At 36.9% G+C, this 23842-nt stretch overlaps 1 protein-coding gene across 1 annotated transcript; it reads left to right on the top strand.

Annotated features, from left to right (window-relative positions):
- Positions 1-209: 209 nt before the first annotated feature.
- Positions 210-16911, top strand: LOC149813528 (uncharacterized). Its single transcript, XM_089990829.1, has 3 exons — positions 210-1695; positions 15939-16197; positions 16335-16911. The coding sequence occupies exons 1-3, from the start codon at positions 671-673 to the stop codon at positions 16512-16514; spliced, it is 1464 nt and encodes a 487-aa protein (XP_089846955.1). The 5' UTR covers positions 210-670; the 3' UTR covers positions 16515-16911.
- The last annotated feature ends 6931 nt before the right edge of the window (positions 16912-23842 follow it).

The raw sequence follows: 23842 nt of genomic DNA, 5'->3' as shown, positions 1-23842 counted from the left end.
CATGTCACATGGATACTTCATCAAGTTCAGCTGGTGTCGTCTCTTCCTATGTTCTGTTCTTAATAAAAAAATTGCATGAAATGTTACGTATCCATGTGACAGTTGTGGTGAGAAGCAAGGGCAGTTCTGAGACCAAGTGGATGGAAAAGGGGTGGTCAGAGGTTGTGAGGGGGTCTGCTCATCATTTAAGGTCAGTGTCCTTTAAGTTTGAATGGATCTCTTTGGAGCTGGTGCACCCTTTCCCTCTGGCAGTGTAGAGAGAGAGAGAGGCCAACAAAGAAAACATTAAAAAAAGCAAGAGAGGCTCAGGTTGAGGGGCAACCCTATAACCAAGTGGGGGCGAGGAGTGAGCAAGTGGAGAAAGGAAGACTGGTGAGAGAGAGAAAGGGTGGCGGGTGATGATGATGATGAGAGAGATCCTAAATAGTGGTGGAGAGAGAAGAGAAATTGAAGTACAATTCAGATACTGAGTGAGGTTGGAGAAAAGATAAGTGTGATAAAGATAAACACAGAGAGAGATTTCCATTCCTGGAAAAGACTTGGAGAAAAAGAGATCCCTGCTGTGCTGCTAGTCAGAAACAGTGAATTAGAGCACGGAAAGAGAGAGAGAGAGAGAGAGAGAGAGAGAGAGAGAGAGAGAGAGGGAACAATGTGAGATTTGGGGCCTGGAATGCATCATCAGAAGTCTGAATTGCAGATAGGAACGGAAAGCAGAGGCGTCTCCTCCGATTTCAGTCGAGCACCGCCTCTCCACCACCTCCTCCACCAATATTACCACCACCACCATCAACAAACCCACCAACAACAACAGAATGATGCCCTAATCTCAACCCCCCACAAGAGAGCCATGACATCCTCCCCTTCTTCCCTCTCTCGGTCCCCCACCCTCTCCTCCATCCTCCCCACCACCACCACTTTCTCTTCCATCCGTTCGCCTCCGTTCTGCGCCCCGTCGGCGTCCTTCTTGCGCTTCCTCCGCCGCTTATCCTCCCACCACCACTACTACCACCACCATCTCAAGCCTCGGTTGCTCCTCCCCCCCTCCCTCATCGTCGCAATCCCCACCTTCTTGTGGTTCCTCAAGACCTCTCCTTCTGAACTTGGTCTCTGGTTCTACTTCTTCTCTGCCCTCGCCTTCGCAGCTGCGCTCCTCCTCTCCTTCCGCTTCTCCTTCCCCCGCCTCTCCCTCATCCGCCTCATCAAACCCGTCTCATCCCTCCTCCCTTCCTATGAACGCCTCAAACCCAAGTCCTCCCCTCACTCCCGTCACGTCCAGTGGACCATCGGCTCCAAGCCTAAACCGGAGAAGACCGCGGCCGTCAACGCGAAAGAAGGGGTGATCATTTACAGCAATGGAGACGTCTATGAGGGCGAATTCCACCAGGGGAAGTGCTCCGGGAGGGGCGTCTACTATTACTGTATGAGTGGTCTCTATGAGGGCGATTGGGTCGATGGGAAATATGATGGGTATGGGGTGGAGACGTGGGCAAGGGGTAGCCGGTATAGAGGGCAGTACAGGCAGAGGCTGAGGCATGGATATGGAATTTATAGGTTCTATACAGGTGATGTGTATTCTGGCGAGTGGTCCAATGGGCAGAGCCATGGCTGCGGCGTCCACACCTGCGAGGATGACAGCCGATACGTTGGGGAGTTCAAGTGGGGCGTCAAGCATGGCCTTGGCCATTACCATTTCAGGTAGAGCAAGGAGCCCTTTTCTATTTGGTTGAAACTTCCCCATTTCACCGAGTGGAAATTGTCAATTCTTTGATGCATAATTTCTGTTTTGATCCTTTTATCGAGTGTTGGAATGTTCTTGCTGATGTTCACGTTCTTCTGTTGTAGTGTTTTGATGTTGTTTAAGAGGTTTTCTTGAAATATTAAAACTAACGAACAAAACGTTGGTTTGAATCATACCAGTCTCTACTGGGGGTTATTACTCATTTTTGTACTTGCTGTTTTATTTTCCAATTATTTGTTCAATTGAGAGAAAGAAAGGAAATTCTCTTACCTCATTCTGAGGGATATCATGCGTATAACTATCCATGACTGTTTATGTCTCTAGCATGACCTTTGACATTTGTATAATGAATTGTTCCTGTGAATCCATGAGTTCAATTGATACAGCATAAGTTGATTGCATAATCACCGAGATTGTTGTTAATTGTGATATGATATCTAGATCTACACTCTATTCTTTCTTTAAAAAAAGTTTACAAAATCAATACCTGTGTATTCTGGAATATCAGATGATTGGAGATTATGGTAATCCCCCATTGTATGGTCTTGATTATGGAAAGGTTGTAAAACCTAAAAAACGTATAAGAGCCTGCGCTGGATGGGCTCAAAATAAGATAAATATTGTATAATATTATATGGAAACAATCATATTTTTAACAAAATATCAAAAGAATTCAAAAATTAGAAAAATTCTAAAAAAATCATAATGCAAGAAATATTGATATTAGCTACAAAATAAATTCATAATATTGCATATAAAATAATTATGAACTATATAAAACATCGAACATCCAATAATCAAGAAAATTTGGTACAAATGACATGTATATTTTACAAGATACACAAAGGTGTATTGCACACTGTGTATCGTAATGTACCGTATGATACACCTGAAACCTGATACATGTGTGATACACATTCATATTGCGATATGAGTGTGCATCATATCACATGGGGCCACAATTATGACACATATCATAGCATATCATATGATACACTACAATACTTACAAAATTGGATTAGGGTAGTATGTATGTAACTTCACTGGGAGAGTATAGAGATTCTGCGCCTGATTAGCAATGCAACCCACTTGGGTGATAATGATTTTGACGGTATTTTGCTCTGTTGTTTTGCATCGGCTATGTGTTTCTGTTGCTTTCATTCCTTTTAGTGACTTGGTTCATCTCTTCTTCTTTTCTTTTATCACTTTTTGGGTAGGAGGCATGTGCAGATAGATTTGTGTGCTGTATTTGCAATGCAACCCACTCAGATATTAATGATTTTGACTGCATTTTTCCATTGTTGTTGTTTTGCATCGGTTATATGCTTGTGTTGCTTTCATTCCTTTTAGCATCTTGCCCTGCATCTTATTTTTTCTTGGTCACTTTGTGAATGTGAGGGATGTGTTGAGTTCCTGTTCATCTTAATCCAGCTTTCCTATTTTGCTTCTTTGACATTTTATGTTATCTTCGTTTAGATATGTTATATTTGAAATGTTTTAGTTCTATGTAAATTACTAAGTACAGTCTATGTTCATCAGTCATTCCTAGTATGATAAGCAGATGTTTCTTATCAGGTTTTACACTTTTCTTTTGGCATTATTACATTATAGTTTTTTTTCAGAGACTACACTAGTCATGCATAGACTTTTGATCACAGAGTCTGGGCCATGAAAGGAAATCTTGGACCTCCTCAATTTTAGGTGGTATGTGGGGTTCTGATGGGTTAGTAATTTCAAGGAGTGATGGTTTTATGCATAGTCACAAATATTAGTGATGTTTTCAAAATATCACGATATTACCACTGTAAATTCAGCGAACAATAATATAGGTAAAATATCATGATATTTTGAAAATATCGTCAATTTGATTATATTGTGATATTATCACGAGAATATAATATTATCACGATATTATCAATTAGTTTTACTGTTTTATTTAATTTTTACATTTTAAATATGTTTTTCTTCTTTATTTTACATTTTTTACTTATTTCTTTTATTATTTATGTATTTTTTGTCTAAATATGATATTTTCTTACTTATTTTTGTTACTTTTATATTTTTTAAAGAAGAACACACCAAATTTTGAAAAACAAAAATGCCCCAGTTAGAAAATCTGAACTCGTGAAGTGAGATTGCAAAAGGCAAGAAAATGAGGTCCCTAAAGCTTTGAAAAGAGGAGATTGATCAAGGAGAGGTCTTATGGCTGAGACAAAATAAGCTTTTGAAATGACCTTTTTGCAAGGATTCAGTATTAACCCTTGACCCGAATGGAAAGAAAATACCTTATGGAATGAGGCTCAGGCTTAACCAGAGTTACCGAAAGCTTCTTAGGTAGGTGGGAAGCTCGCTTTCCGGAAACTCGCTTCGAAAGCGTGATACTCCTCACTTCTGGAACTTCATGGGAAGCTCGATTCCCCCACGCTTCTTCTATGCTTCTCATACACATGGTCTATGCATACTATATAATATATACTTTTCTCACGTTTCTTTTCATGTATTTTCTCTCACGCTTTCACTCACTTTTCTATGTATTTTCTTTAAATTGGTAACCATCATTGTTAGATTTTAACAAAAATTTAACTCTTTTACAAAAAAAAAATCATGAAATATAAGAATGATCAATTTTATTTTAGTTTTTATTTGTTTCTTGCTTGATTCCATATTGCTTCATTTTTTATTCATATTTCACTTTTAAATTTAAACTTCGCTTCTCGCTTTCGCTTCCCATATCGTTTCTCGCTTTCGCTTCCTAGTTTGGCAACCTTGGGCTTAACCCTTATCCTGAACGGGAATGAAATCCTAAAAAATAATATGGTTTGATAAAAGAGATGAGGAAGCCATGATGGGAAAATATAGTTCGGTTTTGGATGGAAATCTCTTTATGATTTTGGATAGGGTCCATATTGGGAGGACTGATACATTTGGTGAGGATAAGTCCTTTTGAAAATGGCTTCGCAACGTGATCCTTGATTGGCGCCACAATTGGAGGGCTATCCTTATTAGGTTTAACCCATAAATCAGATCTTGGATCCAAATGTGGTTGACTGTCAACGTTAGCTTTAACATATATATCATTTTTCTGCGTAAATGCTTTGTAGTTGCATTCACTGCTGAAAATTTTACTTATAAAGATTATATTCTTGGCAAAATGAAAAATTACTATTTCATGATAGAACTTTTGTTTCATCTAGACGACTTGAGTTAATACATTTGGATGTTTGGGGTCCTGCACCGGTCATATGAAAAGGCGGATATGCATATTATGTAATTTTTGTCGATGACTTCTCTAAGCATACTTGGATTTACTTTCTTAAGCATAAATCTAAGATTTTTTTACATTTTCAGGCATTTCACAAAATGGCTAAAAACAATTTTCAAAATGATATTTCCATTTTTAGCATTGATTTAGGGGAAAAATTTATGTCAAAAGAATTTAAAGACTATCACAATTTACATGGCATCATACATCAAAGATCTTGTCCACACACACCACAACAAAATGGTCTGGCCAAATGAAAATATCGACACATTATGGAAACCACTAGGACCTTATTAATATCAAATCAAGTTTCAAAAAAGTTTTGGGCAGAAGCTGCCCTAACTGTTACTTATCTCATTAACCGAATGCCATCTTCTTTTTTGAAAAATATAACTTCAATTGAGAAACTTGTCAAATTATCTTCTGATTGCTCTAGATTAAGAGTCTTTGGATGCAAATGTTTTGTTTTTACCAACAAGAATGATAAACTCTCTCTCATGCTATTCCTTGTGCCTTCTTAAGTGATGCAGATAATAAAAAAAGGCTATAGGTGTTTTGATTTTAAAAATAAAAAGTTATATGTATCAAGAAATGTATTCTTCTTGGAAAAGGAAAGTTTTTTTTTTTATTTCGAAAAAACCAAGAAAGAATCCAATCTTCCATGTGCATTGGGAAAATACTCTGGAGTACAAACCAGAAGGTCATCCAAAATTTCTACACCTCCCGAAAAAGTTGTGTCCTACGAATCTTTTTCACCTACATATAAGACATTTATTGCATTAATACAATCATATATAGAGTTGTCATCCTATACTCAAGCCAAAAACCATACAGAGTGGGTAGAAGCCATGAAGGCAGAATTGGAAGCATTAAAAAAAGCTAACACTTAGACTATTCAAGATATTTCTCTGGGCAAGAAACCTATAGGTTGTCGGTGGGTTTACAAAGTTAAAACTAAAAGTGATGAAACTCTTTAAAGGTATAAAGTCAGATTAGTGGCCAAGAGGTATGCCTAAGAGTATGACATCGACTATGAAGAAACTTTTACTCCAGTTGCCTGAATGACCACCATCAGAACACTAATAAGCTTAGCCTTTATTAAAAAATGACTCATTTTTCAAATGGATGTCAAGAATGCTTTTTCTCAATGAAAATCTAGTTGAAGAAGTTTATATGTAACCACCACTTGATATTAGTATCTCTAAGGGTAAAGCTCTTCGTTTAGAAAAAGTTTTTTACGGTCTTAAACAGACACCATAAGCCTAGTATGACAAGTTTAGTCATGTTATGCTTGATATTAAATTTAGATCTTGTTTGACTGACACTGGTTTATTTATTAAGATTTCTGATGCAGGGATTATTATTATTATTCTCTATGTGGATGACATGATTATCACCGTAGGAGACAAACAGAGAGTTGAAAAAATTAAAAAACTTCTTAAAAATCATTTTGAAATGATTGATTTAGGCTTATTGAGATATTTCTTATGAATTGAAGTTGATTATTCCCCTCGTGGGTATTTATTATCTCAATTTAAATTTGCTTTTGATATTGTTTTCAGGTCTGAAATTACTGATAATAAGAAAGTGGATATTCCAGAAGTTGTTAACATCAAAATGAGAATCGATGATGGAGAGCCTCTTGATGATCCCACTCCTTACAAACAACTTATTAAAACACTTTCCTATCTTTTCATTACTAGACCTGATATGGCACATGTTGTACACACATCTAGCCAATTTCAGCATGTTCCTACTTCTGTTCACATGAGAGCAGTTTTATGTATTGTTAGATACATTAAGTCCTCCCTTTCATGAGGCCTCTTCTTGTCTACATCATTTTCATTAGATTTAATTGCTTATACTGATGCTGACTAGGGAGGTGTGAAAAAGTCTATTTGTATGTGTATTCTTTACTTGTATTTGTTATTTTTGTATTTCGGGTCTGGATAATATATCTGACCCGACCAATACTGTAAACGAAGGATATATATATATATACATGTTTTAAGTCACGATTTCATTATTGAAAATCGTGACAACCGCAGCTCCTCATTTCTCTTTCATCTCTCTTTTCACGTGTGACAGATCCTAGTGAAATCTAACATGGTATCAGAGCAGAGATTCATCTAGGGCTTCGAAGCTGCTTCCCTAAGGTCTGACCTGAGAGATCGACCTGTATCCAATCAAGAGGTTTTCTTCTTCCACACTTTTCTTCCATCTTCTTCTTTCTTTCATTTACTCCTTCTCTACTATTTATCGTGCCTGAGTATTCAGATTTGACGAGAATTTGCGTTAGACTTGAAAGGCTCCATTTTTCTTTCTCCCCGTTCTTATTTTTATTCTCGTCTCACGGTTTGTCTTGAATATTCAGATCTGATTATGTACAAGCGTCAGACCTAAAATATTCAATCCTTGCTTCAGATCCCAAATTTTCTTGAACGTGCATATTCTCCGTCTCGCAATTCCTCATTCTGTCAGATCTGAAATACTCAGATTTGATCGTGAATACTCTTGGTCTCGCAATTCCTATTTCTGCCAAACCTTGTCTGAAACAATCGAATCTGATCATCCATCAGTATCCGATCTGGAATACCATATTTCTTGATTGTTGAATCACACAAATCATTGGGCCTACAAATCATTGTGTCCACAAATCGTTATGCCTACAAATCGTTGTGTCCATAAATCGTTGTGCATGTAAATCGTTGTGGCTACAAATTGTTGTGCCTGCAATCGTTCTGCATGAAATACACTTGTTGTCAAATTCCTTATTCATGAAACTCTTTGTTCTTGAACCAACATAGTTTCCATCTACGATTTATTAAAGTCTGTTCAGCGTGAGTTGTTCTGCTCCTTTTCCTGCATCTATCACAGCCGTAAAAAAAAAGGCAAGAAGGGGCGACCAACAAGTTTCTCAAGCAGTGGACTGGGCATCTCGTGAATACCTTGTTAGCTTTTAAGCTATGGACTCCTCTCATTCTTCTTACTCTGGCCTCTCTTCGAGTTTTCTCAATCAGCTTGTTTCTGAAAAAATGACTACCTCAAACTTCTTGATTTGGAAAAGACAAATCATTCCTTTTATAAGGAGTCAAGGTCTCTTAGGTTATCTGGATGAAACTGCTTCAGCTCCACTAGAATTCGTTGCGCGAGAAGAGAAGGATGATAAAGGGCAATCTCAATTGTGTATGTCAAAAATCCAGAATATCTCAACTGGGAAAAGAAAGATCAGTCAGTGGTCGCGTACATTACCTCTACACTCTCTCAAGAGGTACTTATTGCAATTCCTGACAATTGCACAACCATGCAACTTTAGGAGAGACTGGTTCAGACATATTCACAAGTTTTTCAAGCAAGAATGGTTTTTTTCAAGAGAGAATTTCAACTATTGAGAAAAGACTCCATGACTATCATGGAATATCTAAACAAGATGAAGATCATAGATCAACTTGCGATTATAGGATGTGCTGTGAGCGATAGTGATATGGTGTAGCAAACCTTGAGTGGATTGGGATCAGAATATAACATGATTGTTACTTCATTACTGTGTTTGCCTGCTCTTCCCACCTTTGATGAGTTTCGGGCTAAATTAATTCAGTATGAAATGACCCTGAAAGGCTTTTCTGAGGAATACCCAAGAGGTCTTTGTCACAGGAATGACTTATGGTCCAGGGCGAGGGTGAGGTGGATAAGGGCAAAATGGACACGGGGGACGTGGATTACTTCCTATACCCACCGTTACTCAAGGATCAAGACCCATTCCCACATGCTTCTTTTGCAACAAAAGGGGGCATATCAAGGCGAATTGTTGACATAATCCTGAAAATAAATGAAAGTCTCGTCAGGCAGCATCCAAAAGGAAGTCCAAGAGTACCAAAGACAGTGGAGAGATCAAAGAATTGTTAATATCTGCCTTGTCGGGATTGAATCTAAAGCAAAATGAACAAGAAACTTGGTTCATTGATTCTGGGGCAGTAACTCACGTAACCGGTGATGCAGGTAAACTTTTCAAACCTATTCCCTATTTTGGAAAAAGTAAGATTGTCACTGGAGATGAATTTTCCCACCCTGTTACTCACATTGGAAAGTCTATCATCCCCATGTCACGTTCTACTCTTAAACTCTCTAATGTCCTTCATGCTCCCAATATCAAGAAAAATATTGTCTCTGTTTCTAAACTTGTTGATGATAATCATGCTTCAGTCGAATTTACTCCCTTCTCTGTACAGGTCAAGGACCTTCGCACGAGGAAAACATTCGTTGAAGGAAAGAGGCAAGGCAATATGTATGTCTTTCAAGAAGACCCAAGTCATTCGACCTGTTCTGCTCACCCGAATTTGAAGTCTCCATTAGAGTTATGTCTTTCTGAAAATGTTCTTAGTATTTTTTAATGTAATAAGTCTTCTCTATGACATTGTCATTTAGGACATTGTGGGAGTCATTTTATTGAGAAACTTGTTTCTAATAATCTCATTCTAAAAGAAAGTCTCAATGTGGAAGAGAGAAGTCAAAAGTGTTCCCGTTGTCTTTTATGCAAGAGTCATGTATTACCTTTTCGTTCCATTAATAAGAAAGCTTCAAAGCCTTTTGAGATAATATGTTCTGATGTATGCGGGCCTGCTCCAGTCATCTTTGGATTTGTAAGCAAGTACTATCTAATTTTTGTTGACAGTTACTCTCGATACACCTGGATATACTTCATGAAAAATAAGTCTGAAGTTTTCCTTTTGTTTCAGAACTTCCTGTCCTTAGTAAAAAATCAATTTTCCGAGTCCATTCAGTTTTTCCAATGTGATGGAGGAAGGGAGTTCACATCCAGTGACTTCATTTCTTTTCTTCAAAATAATGGGATAGGAAGAAGAGTGCCATGCCCACACACGCCACAACAGAATGGGATAGTTGAGCGCAAACATAGGCATATTGTTGAAAGTGCGATGAGTATGCTTCATGACAGTCATCTTCCCATCAATATGTGGACATAAGCTTTTCATTCTGCTGTACATGTGATAAATAGACTGCCCATGGTTGTTTTAGAAAACAAGTCTCCTCATCACTGCCTTTTTGAAATTCACCTTGATTATCATGACTTACGTGCTTTTGGAAGTGATTGTTATGTGTATATTAATCAATCCTTGAGAAACAAGTTTCAGGATAAGGCTCAGAAGTGTAGATTTGTGGGATATGCGGATGACTACAAAGGATACAGATGTTATGATCCCATTAGCAGACACATCAAAATCTCTAGAAATGTTGTTTTTGACGAGCTGAATTTCAATCATAAAATTGACACAGGTGACATGTCCTCTACTTCAGTTGAAGTTTATTACCCTTGGTTGAATTCAGAGCTCTTTGATAGTTTGAATGAAGAATGTCATTCAGACTGTGTGCAACACGAAGAAGAGAGTCCCAAGATCGTTGGTACATCGGAATCACAGAGCTGTGAAACAACAACACCATTGGAATCAGGAAGGTATAAGGGCATTTCCTACACCAGACAGAGAACAGCTGCTTCAGGACTCCTAAATCGGGCTCAAGAAGATGCACCTACCTCCTCACACACCCTTGACGTCAGGAGGTCCGGTCGCATCCGGCATCCTATTGATAGGTGGGTTAGCTACAACAATTTCTCCATGAATTTTCAACTCTTTTTGACTGCTCTCAACAAGGAGGATGAACCTATTATGTACTACCAAGCAACCACTTCTAAGAAATGGGTAGAAGCCATGAATGATGAAATGCAAGCTTTGCATGAATGTGGAACCTGGGAAATTGTTTCCAGACTGCCTGACAGAATTGTGGTAGGATGCAAATGGGTCTACAAAATAAAATATAAACTAGATGGGACCATTGAACGATACAAGGCAATACTCGTAGCAAAGGGTTCTACACAAGAAGCAGGACAAGATTATGATGAGACTTTTAGTTCAGTGGTGAGAATGAGAACGATTCGAATCATTCTTTCTTTAGCTGTTGAACATGGATGGACACTAAGTCAGCTTGATGTTAAGAATGCATTTTTGCATGGAGATTTGAAGGAGAAAGTTTACATGCAACAACCACCTGGTTACTATGAGGAAGATTGTAAGACAAATGTATGCAGACTAAAAAGGGCTATCTATGGTCTAAATCAAGCATCTTGCTCTTGGTTTGACAACTTCTCTCTTGAGATTCATAAGCATGGCTTTGCTCACTCCCTACTAGATCACTCATTGTTCATCTTTAGAGGGCAAAATGTGATCACCTTATTGCTAATTTATGTTGATGACATTGTCATCATAGGAAACTCTGAGGATCACATCAAAGAAATAAAAAAACTACTGAGTCAGAGATTCAAAATGAAAGACCTTGGAGCCCTGCGTTATTTTCTTGGAGTTGAAGTTGATAGCCGAGCTGATGGGTTGACTCTCACCCAACACAAGTATACGATGAACATTCTAACCAAAGCAGGTACGAAGGATTGTAAACCTCTGGGGACTCCAAGTATTCTTCACAAAAAACTAAGTGCTCATGATGGAGACTTGTGTGAGGATCCCACCGGGTACCGCAGCCTAATAGGGATGTTACAGTATCTCACATTCACTTGACCTGATATTGTTTGTTGTTAAAAGGATACTCAGATATTTGAAAGGCACAGTTGGGGATGAATTGATATACTCTCCAAAACCATCTGTCGAGGACATGCACGAGATTACTATATATTGTGATGCAGACTGGGCAGGGGATCCAGATGAACAAAGGTTTACATCAGGATATTGCATCTTCATTGGATAAAACTTAGTATCCTAGAGCAGTAGAAAACAAAAGGCCATTGCTAGATCAAGTACTGAGGCTGAGTACAGATCCATGGTTGCCGCTACTGCTGAAGTCACATGGGTCCGACATTTGCTAACTGAAGTGGGAGAAGTGATATCTCGGCCTATCTTGTTGTGCGACAATCAAAGTGCTCTCAACATGTCATTCAATCCGGTTCATCACAATCGTGCCATGCACATTGAGATAGATCAACATTTTGTGAGATAAAAGGTTGAACATAAGGAGTTCGAGCCCGAATTTGTTAACACTGAAAGACAAGTTGCAAACATATTCACAAAGGGCTTGACTAAGGATCATTTTTGGACACTTAAAGGCAAGTTGTTCATGGTTCAAAACCATGATCAACTTGAGGGGGGGTGAAAAAGTCTATTTGTCTGTCTGTGTATTCTTTACTTGTATTTGTTATTTTTGTATTCCGGGTTTGGATAATATATCAGACCCGACCCATACTGTAAACGAAGGATATATACATGTTTTAAGTCACAATTTCATTATTGGAAATCGTGACAGCCGCAACTCCTCCTTTCTCTTTCATTTCTCTTTTCACGTGACATATCCTAGTGAAATCTAACAAGGTGATCCCAATAACCGGCATTCAACCACTGTTTTTAGTGTTTTCTTAGATGAATCCTTGATTTCGTGGCGGTGCAAAAAGCAGCAGAAGGTCTCTCTTTCGTTCACCGAAGCTGAATACCGAGCTATGGCCACCACGATAATGAAAGTAGTTTGACTTAGACATCTGCTAGCTGAAGTGACACAAGCTTTACGCATGTGCTATGACAACAAGAGTGCAATCTATATTACCAGCAATCGAACATTTCATGAACGCACCAAATATATTGACATGAATTGTCACTATGTTAGAGAGTAGTACCGACATTGGACCATTGATCTGCCATATGTTACATCATAATATCAATTAGCTGACTTCTTTACCAAATCTCTCGCTGCTCCAAATCTTTCGCTCATTGTATCATAAGTTTGAGGGAGAGTGTTAAAAATATGAATATATAATATATTAATATAATAATATAATTGTTTATTTATTATTTTTATTTTATTTTTTTGTCTAATTCAATTTGAACTAGACTTTTTATCTAGTCAAGTTCTACTTAGATCTTGATTAGATTTATAGTCGTTGGAGCTAGTCTAACGGCTCTCATTGAGAGCTCTTTTCCCCACTCTTTTCTTGTATAAATAAGGGTGATCTCTTCTCCTTTGTAATCAATGCTTCTTAAGCATTTTTATATGAAATAAAGTTTATTATTTTTATCTTGTGTTCTTTCATTTGTACCCTTTTGTGGGCTGTGATTGTTGTGTCTCCAATAGACACCTATTGTATTATGACCTAAAGCCAGGTAGTGCTCCTTTAAGAGGCAGAGAATTGTAATGAAATTCTGATTAAGCTTTGAGGGGTGTGGGTTGGAAGAGGACGGATGGATTTTTGGTGCAAAATACTTGCACTAAGGCTACTATGATCATGATTCCAATGTTTTAGAAGGATTTTTGAGAGGGTCCTCCTCTTGAATTTTTTTACTCCAATGATTTACTTCTACTTTAGGTGATTTATTATGATGTGGTTTTAAGGCATGCAGACTTTAGGATTGGTTGATTATGATGATGTTTTCATTAGTCATCAGAGTTATGAGCTTGTAGGAGGGAAAATTTCTTATCCAAGCCGAGATAAATCTAGTTTATGCAGGTCAATATCTTCTTATCTGATGTCTAGGTCTTGTGTATATCCACGTTTTTAATGTTCTGCTGATATTTGTGCAACTGCCAAGCCCATTTTTCATTACAAATGGGATTGATGAGATTTTGAATATTACTCTTGATTCAAGTCAGAACTGATTATATCTGTATTAGGAATTGTTAAATATAATGCAGTATGTGTTATCCTGCTAGTTAGAAAATGATATGGATCGGGTTGACCCGAATCCAAAACCCATTCAATAAAGAGCAGCTGGCTGGTGGGGCCCACCCTGGGGGCGTCGTCCTATATTTCTGGTCTAGGTTAAATTTGGAAAACCTAAAAGTAGAGCAAGCTAATTCTGGAGATCCTAATTTTGGTCTAAGCTATTTCTAGAGATCCTAAAAGTAGAGATGCTAAGAATAGGGAAGGAGCTTGGTGGGGCCCAATCATGGGGAATCCTCCCCCTATTTCTGGAGCTCAATAGAAGGATGTGCAAGTTGGGTTTATGAGGACTCTAAAGATGGAAGAAGGAAGACCAAGAAACTGGTATATTTCTGGAGTACAAGGTTCCAAAAATAGACTAATCAAAAGAAGGCTTAACTAGTTTTAGCCTAGGCCCTTAGAAGGTTTAACTAAAATTAAAGGAGTATTAAAGTGTTTTGGTAACCTGTGTAATGGGTTTTCTGAAGCCCTCTAAGCCTATATATAGGCCTTGTATCCCCCTCTTGCAAGGCATGAATGAAAATTCGAATTTCTCTCTCTCTCTCTCTCTAGGGCTCTCCCTGCCCCTTTTCCTCTCTCTGGTTACTGACCTCTAGTAGGTCGTTATAGCTTTGTATACTTGAGTACGGGTGTTGCCCAAGGTCCAACCAAGATCGGTCTCCCAAGCTCGTCATGTTGGAGTCCTTCAACAAACCAATGCCTACCCTTATGTATCAGACCATATCCAGCAAGCCCAACCTCGTCGGAAAGTCCTTCACATGATCTCTGTAGTCTGCGTAAGTCCTAGTCCTTGTCCTTAAACCCCCCAAACCAAGTGCAAACCCATTGTATCCCAACTCAGCTTACCTAAATCCTGCAGTCCCTGAAATCCTATCATACCTTCAAAAGATCCCCCAGCCCAAACCATGAGGAATTCGGGTTCGATTTTTGGACTTCGTGTTCTTCAATGTGTCTAGAACTAAAGCCCCAAATTTCGTGATTTATTGAGTTCCCATCACCGAGAACTGAATTTTACAATTCGGGTTTGTCAGATCCAAAACCTCCTAGTCCTGTTTCCTGTAACTTTGAAAATCCGTATCTCCCTTTCCCCGTGTCGTCTACCCCTGAAATTTTGACCTAGTTTAGGGTGTCTGGAATCATCTCTCCAATTTTGGGATTTTTCTGTTGTACCGTTTGGGAGAACTGATTTTTCTCCCCAAACCTGCTAGAACCCATTGTCCTGTCTACCTGAGTTAGCCCACTTTGACTTTGACTTTGACTTTGACTTTGACTTGACAAAACCGAGTCTACCCCTCTCCCATTTCCCAACCCTAGGCCCAAGCACACATCAGAAAACAAGGTAATACCTTATATTTCATATGGAGACGTCAACTGAAAGAACCTCAGCAAATGCAATTGCAGATGTTATTGTGTGCATGTGATTGTCCAGCTGTACGGAAATCCACACAAATGAAATCATTTGCTTTGGAGATGCTTTTATCAAACTGGTTGTTGAGTCTCATGGATGCTCCTGTTTTACTACCATATCTTACCGTCTTATAACATTCTGAGCAAAGACCAAAAATGCCCTTATCTTGTATCATCTATATATAGTTGAGGATTTGAGTTAGGATTCAATCATTCAAGTATTGATGACCCATACCAAACACTATTTTGACAGTGCCGTCAAGAAGAATGCATAAATTTCTTAATGTCAAGAGGAAGTGCCACAAAGCGGCATCCTTTGGAGCTGTGTTATGGTCATCAGGTCATGAAAACACCTGACTATGAAGTTCCTCAGTTTCTTTTTCAGAAATTTTTACTTGAATCCTATGATTTCTATCTGCATGGATTCTTTATTTGTTGTTCATAGGTGATTTAAATTTCAGTTTAGCCTTCATAAATGGTTCTGATTGATTCTTCTCTGAAAGAACTCTGTCCAATGTGCCAGCATAAACATCTCCTTCCACATTTCTGTGTATTGTCTTTCTTGTGTTTTATGGTATCATTTTTTTGATGTTTCAGGCTGGCTCTTCTTATTCTTCAGTTCATATGGTCTTTCATTCATCTTTTATTTCTTGTGATAATCCTTTTCTGTGACATGGATGACAGGTTTTTTGTTTTTTTGTTTTTTTGTTTTCTTATTCCATTCTATTATTGTTGTGAGAGTTATGTGCTTGCATTTATTGTGCATGTAAATAACTGTGCACTAACCCACGTCATTTATGTAGAAATGGGGACACATATGCGGGAGAATATTTTGCAGATAAGATGCACGGTTTTGGAGTTTATCGTTTTGCAAATGGCCACCAGTATGAAGGAGCCTGGCATGAGGGTAGAAAGCAGGGTCTGGGGATGTACACGGTCAGGAATGGGGAGGCACGGTCAGGGCATTGGCAGAATGGTACCCTTGAAACACCAAGTACACAGAACATGCATCCTGGATCTCCTATTGCTGTTAATCATTCTAAAGTGCTGAATGCAGTACAGGTAAAGAAGTAATGGTTGTTATTATAATTAGAGAATAAAACTATACAAAATGATGAAAAGATTGGAAGCCCTGAATGATCAATAATTTGTGCCTTTTACACTGGAGTTGAATTAGGGTAGTGATTTCGCATTTTCAGGAAGCACGGCGAGCAGCAGAGAAGGCATATGAGGTGCCAAGGGTAGATGAAAGAGTGAACAAGGCAGTTGCGGCAGCTAACCGGGCAGCTAATGCTGCTAGGGTAGCGGCAGTCAAAGCTGTGCAGAAAAGAATGAGCAGCAGCAGCAATAATGATGATATATCAGCCCAGATGGTGTGAAAATTTCTCATACACCGTCTTCAGCTCATCAAACAGTTAAACATTTTGTTGAGGATAAGCTTGGTGAGGGAGCAGTGGCAATCAAGGTTTTGCCTGTGCCTTCACAAACTTCTTCAGGAGTATGCTAAGCGTCTCTGCTAGTAAGCAACCCTTTTTTAGGTGTTGTGCAGGCTGATCTCTCTTGTTCCTACGTAAATATAATGCATGAATGAAGTGAATGAGCGACTGAATCGATGGGGGCATGAATGTGGAAGGTTGAGCACTTTTTTCTTTTTCTATCTTTATTTTTCCCTTGTAAAGAGTAGTAGATATATGCTGGTGCGAGGTAAACCCTTACCCAGTTATTATGTTGTATTGTACGAAGCTTTTTTCAAGAAGATCAATAGTGTTGATTATCTATCATGCGTTTATTAATCACTGTTTTTGTTGCTGCTGCCATTTTTTGTTTGTGGTTTTCCAATAGTCCCACCTTTTCTATAACTCTTGTAGTCTTGCAATCATTCTCAAATGAATAAGGAATGATTGGCTGTTTGCTGAGATATGGGTTTAGTTGTATGTAAGCTTATCTGATTGAATAATAAACCCAATTCTGAGCATGTGGTAGTTAACGTTCAATGGTTCTCCCCTGCCGAGTACTTCTCTCTCTCTCTCTCTCTCTCTCAAGTATCTATATGTCTATTTGCAGTGCTAAATAGACACATAGATATCATGCGTTCAATAGTGTTGATTATCTATCATGCGTTCATTAATCACTGTTGCTGCTGCTGCTGTCATTTTTTGTTTGTGGTTTTTCTAATAGTCCCACCTTTTCTAGAAGTCGACTCTTGTGGTCTTGCAATCATTCTCAAATGAATAAGGAATGATTGGCTATTTGCTGAGATATGGGTTTAGTTGTGTGTAAGCTGTCTGATTGAATAATAAACCCAATTCTGAGCATCTGTCGTAGTTAACGTTCAATGGTTCTCCCCTGCTGAGTACTTCTCTCCCTCTCTCTCTCTCAAGTATCCATGTGTCTATTTGCAGTGCTAAATAGGCACATAGATATCATGCGTTCATCTATCATGCGTTCATTAATCACTGTTGCTGTTGCTGCTGCTGCTGTCATTTTTTGTTTGTGGTTTTCCCAATAGTCCCACCTTTTCTATAACTCTTGTAGTCTTGCAATCATTCTCAAATGAATAAGGAATGATTGGCTGTTTGCTGAGATATGGGTTTAGTTGTGTGTAAGCTATCTGATTGAATAATAAACCCAATTCTGAGCATCTGAGGTAGTTAACGTTCAATGGTTCTCCCCTGCTGACTCCTGCTCTCTCTATATATATGTGTGTATTTGCATTGCTAAAAAACAGAGCAGATCAGGTGATCTGTCATCTTCACCGTCCTTCGCCTCATCCCACAAGGATCTCATGGTCCTTGTGTACATTGTGGACGACGGTGAGGATGCCAAAAAGACTTTTCTAAAAGTGATTTGGCAGATCACTTGATCTGCTCTCCTAAAAAACGCCTCATTATGTTGTTGGATTAGTATGATTCTCGGTTAGGTACCAAACCTGTGTTCTTCCTGTTCTCAGGCATTTTAGGCCCGTTTGTTTCAAGTGAAGGGCCTTTCATATGAATGGCACCTAGGGATGGTAAATGAGTAAGTGTTTAAGCTTGGTTCATTCTTGTGACGAGATGAGCCAAGTTCAAGCTGACTTGTTTATAGGGAAAATACATTATTTTAGAGCGGGAAGAAATAGGATTACTAAAAAATGTGTATATCTAAAATATATTTCTTACTATCTAACGAGCTTATACGAGCAGAGTACCTATTGTTCATCTTCAGCTTGCCCATCTTCAGCTTGCCGAGCTTATTTTACGAGATTGAATGAGTTCTTTAAGAGCTGAACATGAGCCAAGCCACAAGGCACACCCTTGGAAAGAGTAGTGCCAGCATGGATGGCGCATGGAAAATACTCTCTAGGAGGGAAGGTGTGAACTTATTTACATATGAATTGGCCATGGGTGTGGGAAGCATTGGGGCCTATACCTGTCTGGGTGGATGATACCTTGGGGGTTCTCTGAGTGTTTGTACACCCATGGTGAGGAGTCATTTTCATATGAAAAGGTGACGTCTTTCTGTGAAGCAATGGAACCTTAGGTTGTCCAAGAGGACCTGAGCGTTCATCGGAGCATCAACATTGCAGTTAATATTATTAGCTGTAAGGGACTTGATTGGTTAGTAATGTGAAACTGCATATCACAGGTTGAGCTGTTAAAGAAAGAGATATATGTTTGTCAAAAGAGGCAATTAGTTTATAAATTAATAATGACCACTACGTGAAAGTGACAAAGTGACAACTTTTATAATTCCACATTTCAAATTAAATCACAATTTCAAGCTTTTAAAGTAATATAAGATAAAGCCTTTTTTTTGTGGTTGACTTCTTGTGAAACTAAAACCAAGGGTGTAAAGGTGATGGAGCTTTGTGGGTTTGAATAGAGCAATACTTTAGTAGCTTATGTTTGCCTCCAGATGAAATCCAGAACTATAGATTAAGGATTGAACAAAACAAAGTCGACATATCATGTATTCATAATTTTACATTTAGCTAACTTAGATATGGTGGATTTTTCTTTTCTTTTTTATGATGAGTAACCTGCTGATGACAAGGGGTCACCCAGTGAGCCCACTTCAAAATAGTAAACCTTGGGTGACATTACAAAATTTGGAACTTTTTTGTAGTAAACGGTGGGACCGAAGTTTGGAGGCGTACAACAATGACGCTTTCTTAAAAGCGACAGTTGCCCCCACCAAGGTTGAACCCGGGTGGAGAAAGGTTGAAGACAACCTCACTTCTGGGATACAACCAAACATTTACCTCATGCAATACTAGTCACTCCTAGCATTGAGTAGACTAGTCACCACGATACAACTACCCTTAAATGTTTAGCAGAAAATAACAAAGAGAAAGAGAGGGAGAGGGAGAAAGCACTGGAAGAAGAACCTCACATATAGATCATCTATGACAACTAGGGTTTATATAGACCCAGTATGCATGGGTCTATAAAAGCTCATTATGGACCATGCACTCATTAAGGCTCAAATGACTACCCACAATGGGTTGCCTGTGTAATACCCAAATTTTTTTATAATTATTAAATAAATAAAGATAAATTTTTATATCTCAAATTTGGGTTGAATTGCTATTTGAATTAGAATTTAATTTGAATGTTAATTTGAGTTTTAAATCTCAAGTTAATTTGAATTTCAATTTGATTTGAATTTTATTTGAAATTTAATTTTAATTTGAAGTGAATTTCATTTGAGATTTAATTTAAATTTGTATAATACCTACAACTTTTTTAATTATTAAATAAATAAAGATAAATATTCATGTCTCAAATTAAGGTTGAATTGCTATTTGAATTAGAATTTAATTTGAATGTAAATTTGACTTTTAAATCTCAAGTTAATTTGAATCTCAATTTGATTTGAATTTTATTTGAAATTTAATTTTAATTTAGAGTGAATTTCATTTGAAATTTAATTCCAATTTGAGTTTCAATTTATTTGAATTTAAATTAAATATGAATTTGAATTTAGAAATTTATTTAAATTTGAATTTGATTTGGAAGTGAATTTAGATATGGATTTAACTTAAATAAAATTTAGATCAAATTTGGATTTGGATTAAATTTAGGAATTAAGTAGGATTGAGAATTAGGAATTTAATTCAATTAAGGAATCTAGACTCAAAGGGTGGGACGTCCCCCTCACCCCTCTCCCCGATGTGGGCCCATCTTACTTGTCTGAGGACTTCTACTTTTTAACTCCTAATTACCTAGAAGTCTTTATTTTATCTAAAGTCGAAATGCCTAATTAGTTTTATAATTCAAAAATAAGTCTAGTTGGCTAAGATTTTTATTAGTTTTCTATTAGTTTAGGAATCCAATTTAGCTTAGGATTTTTAATGAATATGTAAATAGTAATTATAAAAATGCTTGAGGACCTTTTCTTATTGGATTGGAAAATCCCATATAAATTCTATAAAAAGAGAGACCCATCCACGCCCCCTATATTTCTTCCTTCTTCTCTTTATCCCACACCCCTCTCAAGGAGAGCTTGGTGCCGAAATGGTTGTTCCTTCATTAGTGGTGCAACTGGTGGAAGAGAGTGGTCATCAAGAAAGGAGATTCACTAGTCTCTATAATTTTTGGTTTTTGGTTTTTGAAGTAGGTGTACTCTAACTATAGGTGTATGTATGATACTAAGGAGAATAAGCATGTTGAGATCTAATTCTCAGATGCATATTAAATTATATATCAACCATGATTGATGCATGGATTGATGTTATACAATCTATGGAGTATTAGAATATCCAAACTGTTTTTACCAAGTGTTTCTTTGAAAATTTATTTTATATGATTCTTGATCTATGTTTTATATTAGATTTATTCATGAACACTATGTATTAAATTAAGTTCATGTTAGATCTAATATTAATTGTTCATGACTGATTTAAAAATCTAATAATAAGATCCATTTATGAAAAACTGATTCTTTTGAGAAAAATATGATTTTCTTATATAATTATGTTGGATCTTATATTTGATTCATATTATGAATTCAAACTTTATAATTTTAACATGCTTGAATGTGTACATACATGTTTATGAGGTGTTTATGTTGAATCAAAATCATAAGATGCATGTTTTTGGTATTTTTTTTATAAAAAATATGAAATTCTTTATGTGCTTCTTAAAAATACATGTTCTGTTATTTTTATTCCAAACAATCATAAAGAAAATTATGGCTCTCCAAAATGGTGAACTCAAAAATTCTCAAATTTTAGAAAGATGTTTTAAACATATAAGAGCAATCCTAAAAAAATTTGGCTCGTTTGAGTTTTGGGTTGGTGGATACAACCTCTATAACTCAGCACAAAATTTTTGTCCTAACAGAAATTTTGTGTATGTTGCGTATTTTTGTAATTTTTATTGCTCTCAAACTATTCATGATTTATGACCAATATTTTTATGTGTTAGTTTATATATTAGAGAAGATATGATAAAAATCCTGTATATTGATTAATTACGGTTTGAAAACTAAATATCACTGAAGTTTATTTCAGAACCTAAAATTTCTGGAACACAGTTTGTCAAAGAACAGAAATAGATTACAAATGCATGATTTTTTTATTTTCTGCTGAGATGGAGTTCAGATATGACTTGTCTTGGAGCTTGTGTCAAACACACTAAGCTAACTATAGTAAAAAATTTAGAATTTATTTCAGCTTATATGTTGGTTGATGTTTCTTAAAAAATACCTTACTAGACAGGACTGTTTTGTAAACAAAAAATAGGTTTTAGTTAGAGAATTACTATTATCTAATCTTGAATGAGTTTGTTTTTACCTATATATGGCTAACACATATGTGCATATACAGAAAAAATCTATATTTAAATTGATTATATACAGGGTATGACAAAATTTTTACTAATTGAAATTTTTTATCTATATAGTCTTGAATTTGGAATTTATGTTTGAATACATGTCATGGTTCAGAAAGTGAACTAGTTGGACATGATTGGATCTTAGAACTGGACTAGATGGATACACACCTTATTAGAATACAATATTTGGGCCTAATGAGATTATATAAGTATGCCTTTACTTGTGATTATGTATCGATTCATATGTTGTAATTTTTTGTTACAATGCTAAAATAATTGCATGTTATGTTATTATGCTTGTATGATAATATTATATGCAATATAAAGTAATGATATGCACTATGATTTTATGGTATGCATCATAATGATTTATGTTGTTGTTATGTGCCACAAGACATGAGATGCATGCTCTCACATGTGAGTGCTCATAAATGAGCTTATGGTTCAAAAAAATAATATACTATTATGAGAGCACAAATTTGATATATTTCATATTCTTATGTTATAATATGTTGTAAAATATGAAAAGATGTAATGCTCCAAATATTTAACTCAAAAAATTTTGGAATAATTTTTTTTAAACAACAGCGGAAAATGTTTTATTAAATCCTTAGTCAATTTATTTGGGCAGGTTACAAGTAATAGCACAGACTCAATAACTCTTGCCTTTACAAGTCATAGATTACAACTTAATAAATTTTTAAAGTGAGAGTTCCACAGGACATCCACAGAAGATATGGTCTTATGGCACTGTCCGCAGCAACGACCGCAATTGCCTGTCTTTATCTTTTTTCTGAAAATATAAATTCAGAAGGGGTCAAACTACCCCATCTGAGTAAGAAGCATACTATCTATATGAGTGTACTCAGTGTCATGTGTACAAGTATATGTGTTGCACATTTATATAAGAAATAACAAACATTTAAACAAGGGTTGAATATACAGTTCACTAAATTCAAGCATTTCATGATCTATTACATAAAAGAAAGACATCAATGAACGACACATCATTTGAATGAATCACATTTAGGTTATCACATTTTGCATGTAAAGAAAAACATTTCTAAACTATACATCACATGAGTGAATCACAATCCTATTCTAACAATTGCAACATCAAGCATTGTGTGAATACTTGAAGACTTTCAGAAGTGTAGTAACTTTATGTTTTTTCTTGTTAATTACCCTATGGGTACACATAAGCATTCGACATCATAGCGGACCAAGACCACACGGGGGTTTGTTATACTTTTTTAATTAATATCGTGTATGACTAGCCATACGGAGGTCCAAAGGGAACGGTTCAAGACCGAGAGAGTACTCCCCAATGGCTAGAACTAGAATTAGGATGCACCCTGTAACTTCTGCAGAAGACTTAGATTTACCCTCTAGGATGCATTAGTAGTCCTGGTCCCCTAACTCTGAGGACTGGTGATCGAGTGAGATGCTTTGCTTTCACAAAATAAAATTATCCCACGAAGCTTGTACCATCTACCCTCTCTAAGGTAGACCATGGGTTCGGTAACATACACCATCTTTCAGGTGTACTCAGAACCCTGAGAAACTGGTAACACATACCATTGTCAGGTATACCCAGATTCTCGAGAAACCAGTAACATATATCGTCTTTCAGGTATACCTAAAATCTCGTATTTAAGTTGTATGTTTATATATTATATTTTGTTTATTTCTTAGTGTGAGTCATTGCACCATAAGGGATTTCCAAAAATCTCAACCCACACTCAAAGTGATCTTAGTATATGCACATTTTTCAACTTAGTGTGCAATAGGCACCAATATAGTTTTTCAGAATTACGGTTCAAACCCGAGCCAAGTACTTGTATGTGCATTATCTTAACTTTTATTTCTGAGGTAGGGTATACATATCGTAT

Source organism: Nuphar pumila, chromosome 16, assembly GCF_984573655.1.
Source record: "Nuphar pumila chromosome 16, dmNupPumi1.hap1.1, whole genome shotgun sequence".
Lineage (NCBI taxonomy): Eukaryota > Viridiplantae > Streptophyta > Magnoliopsida > Nymphaeales > Nymphaeaceae > Nuphar > Nuphar pumila.
This window is presented reverse-complemented; position numbering and strand designations above follow the sequence as displayed.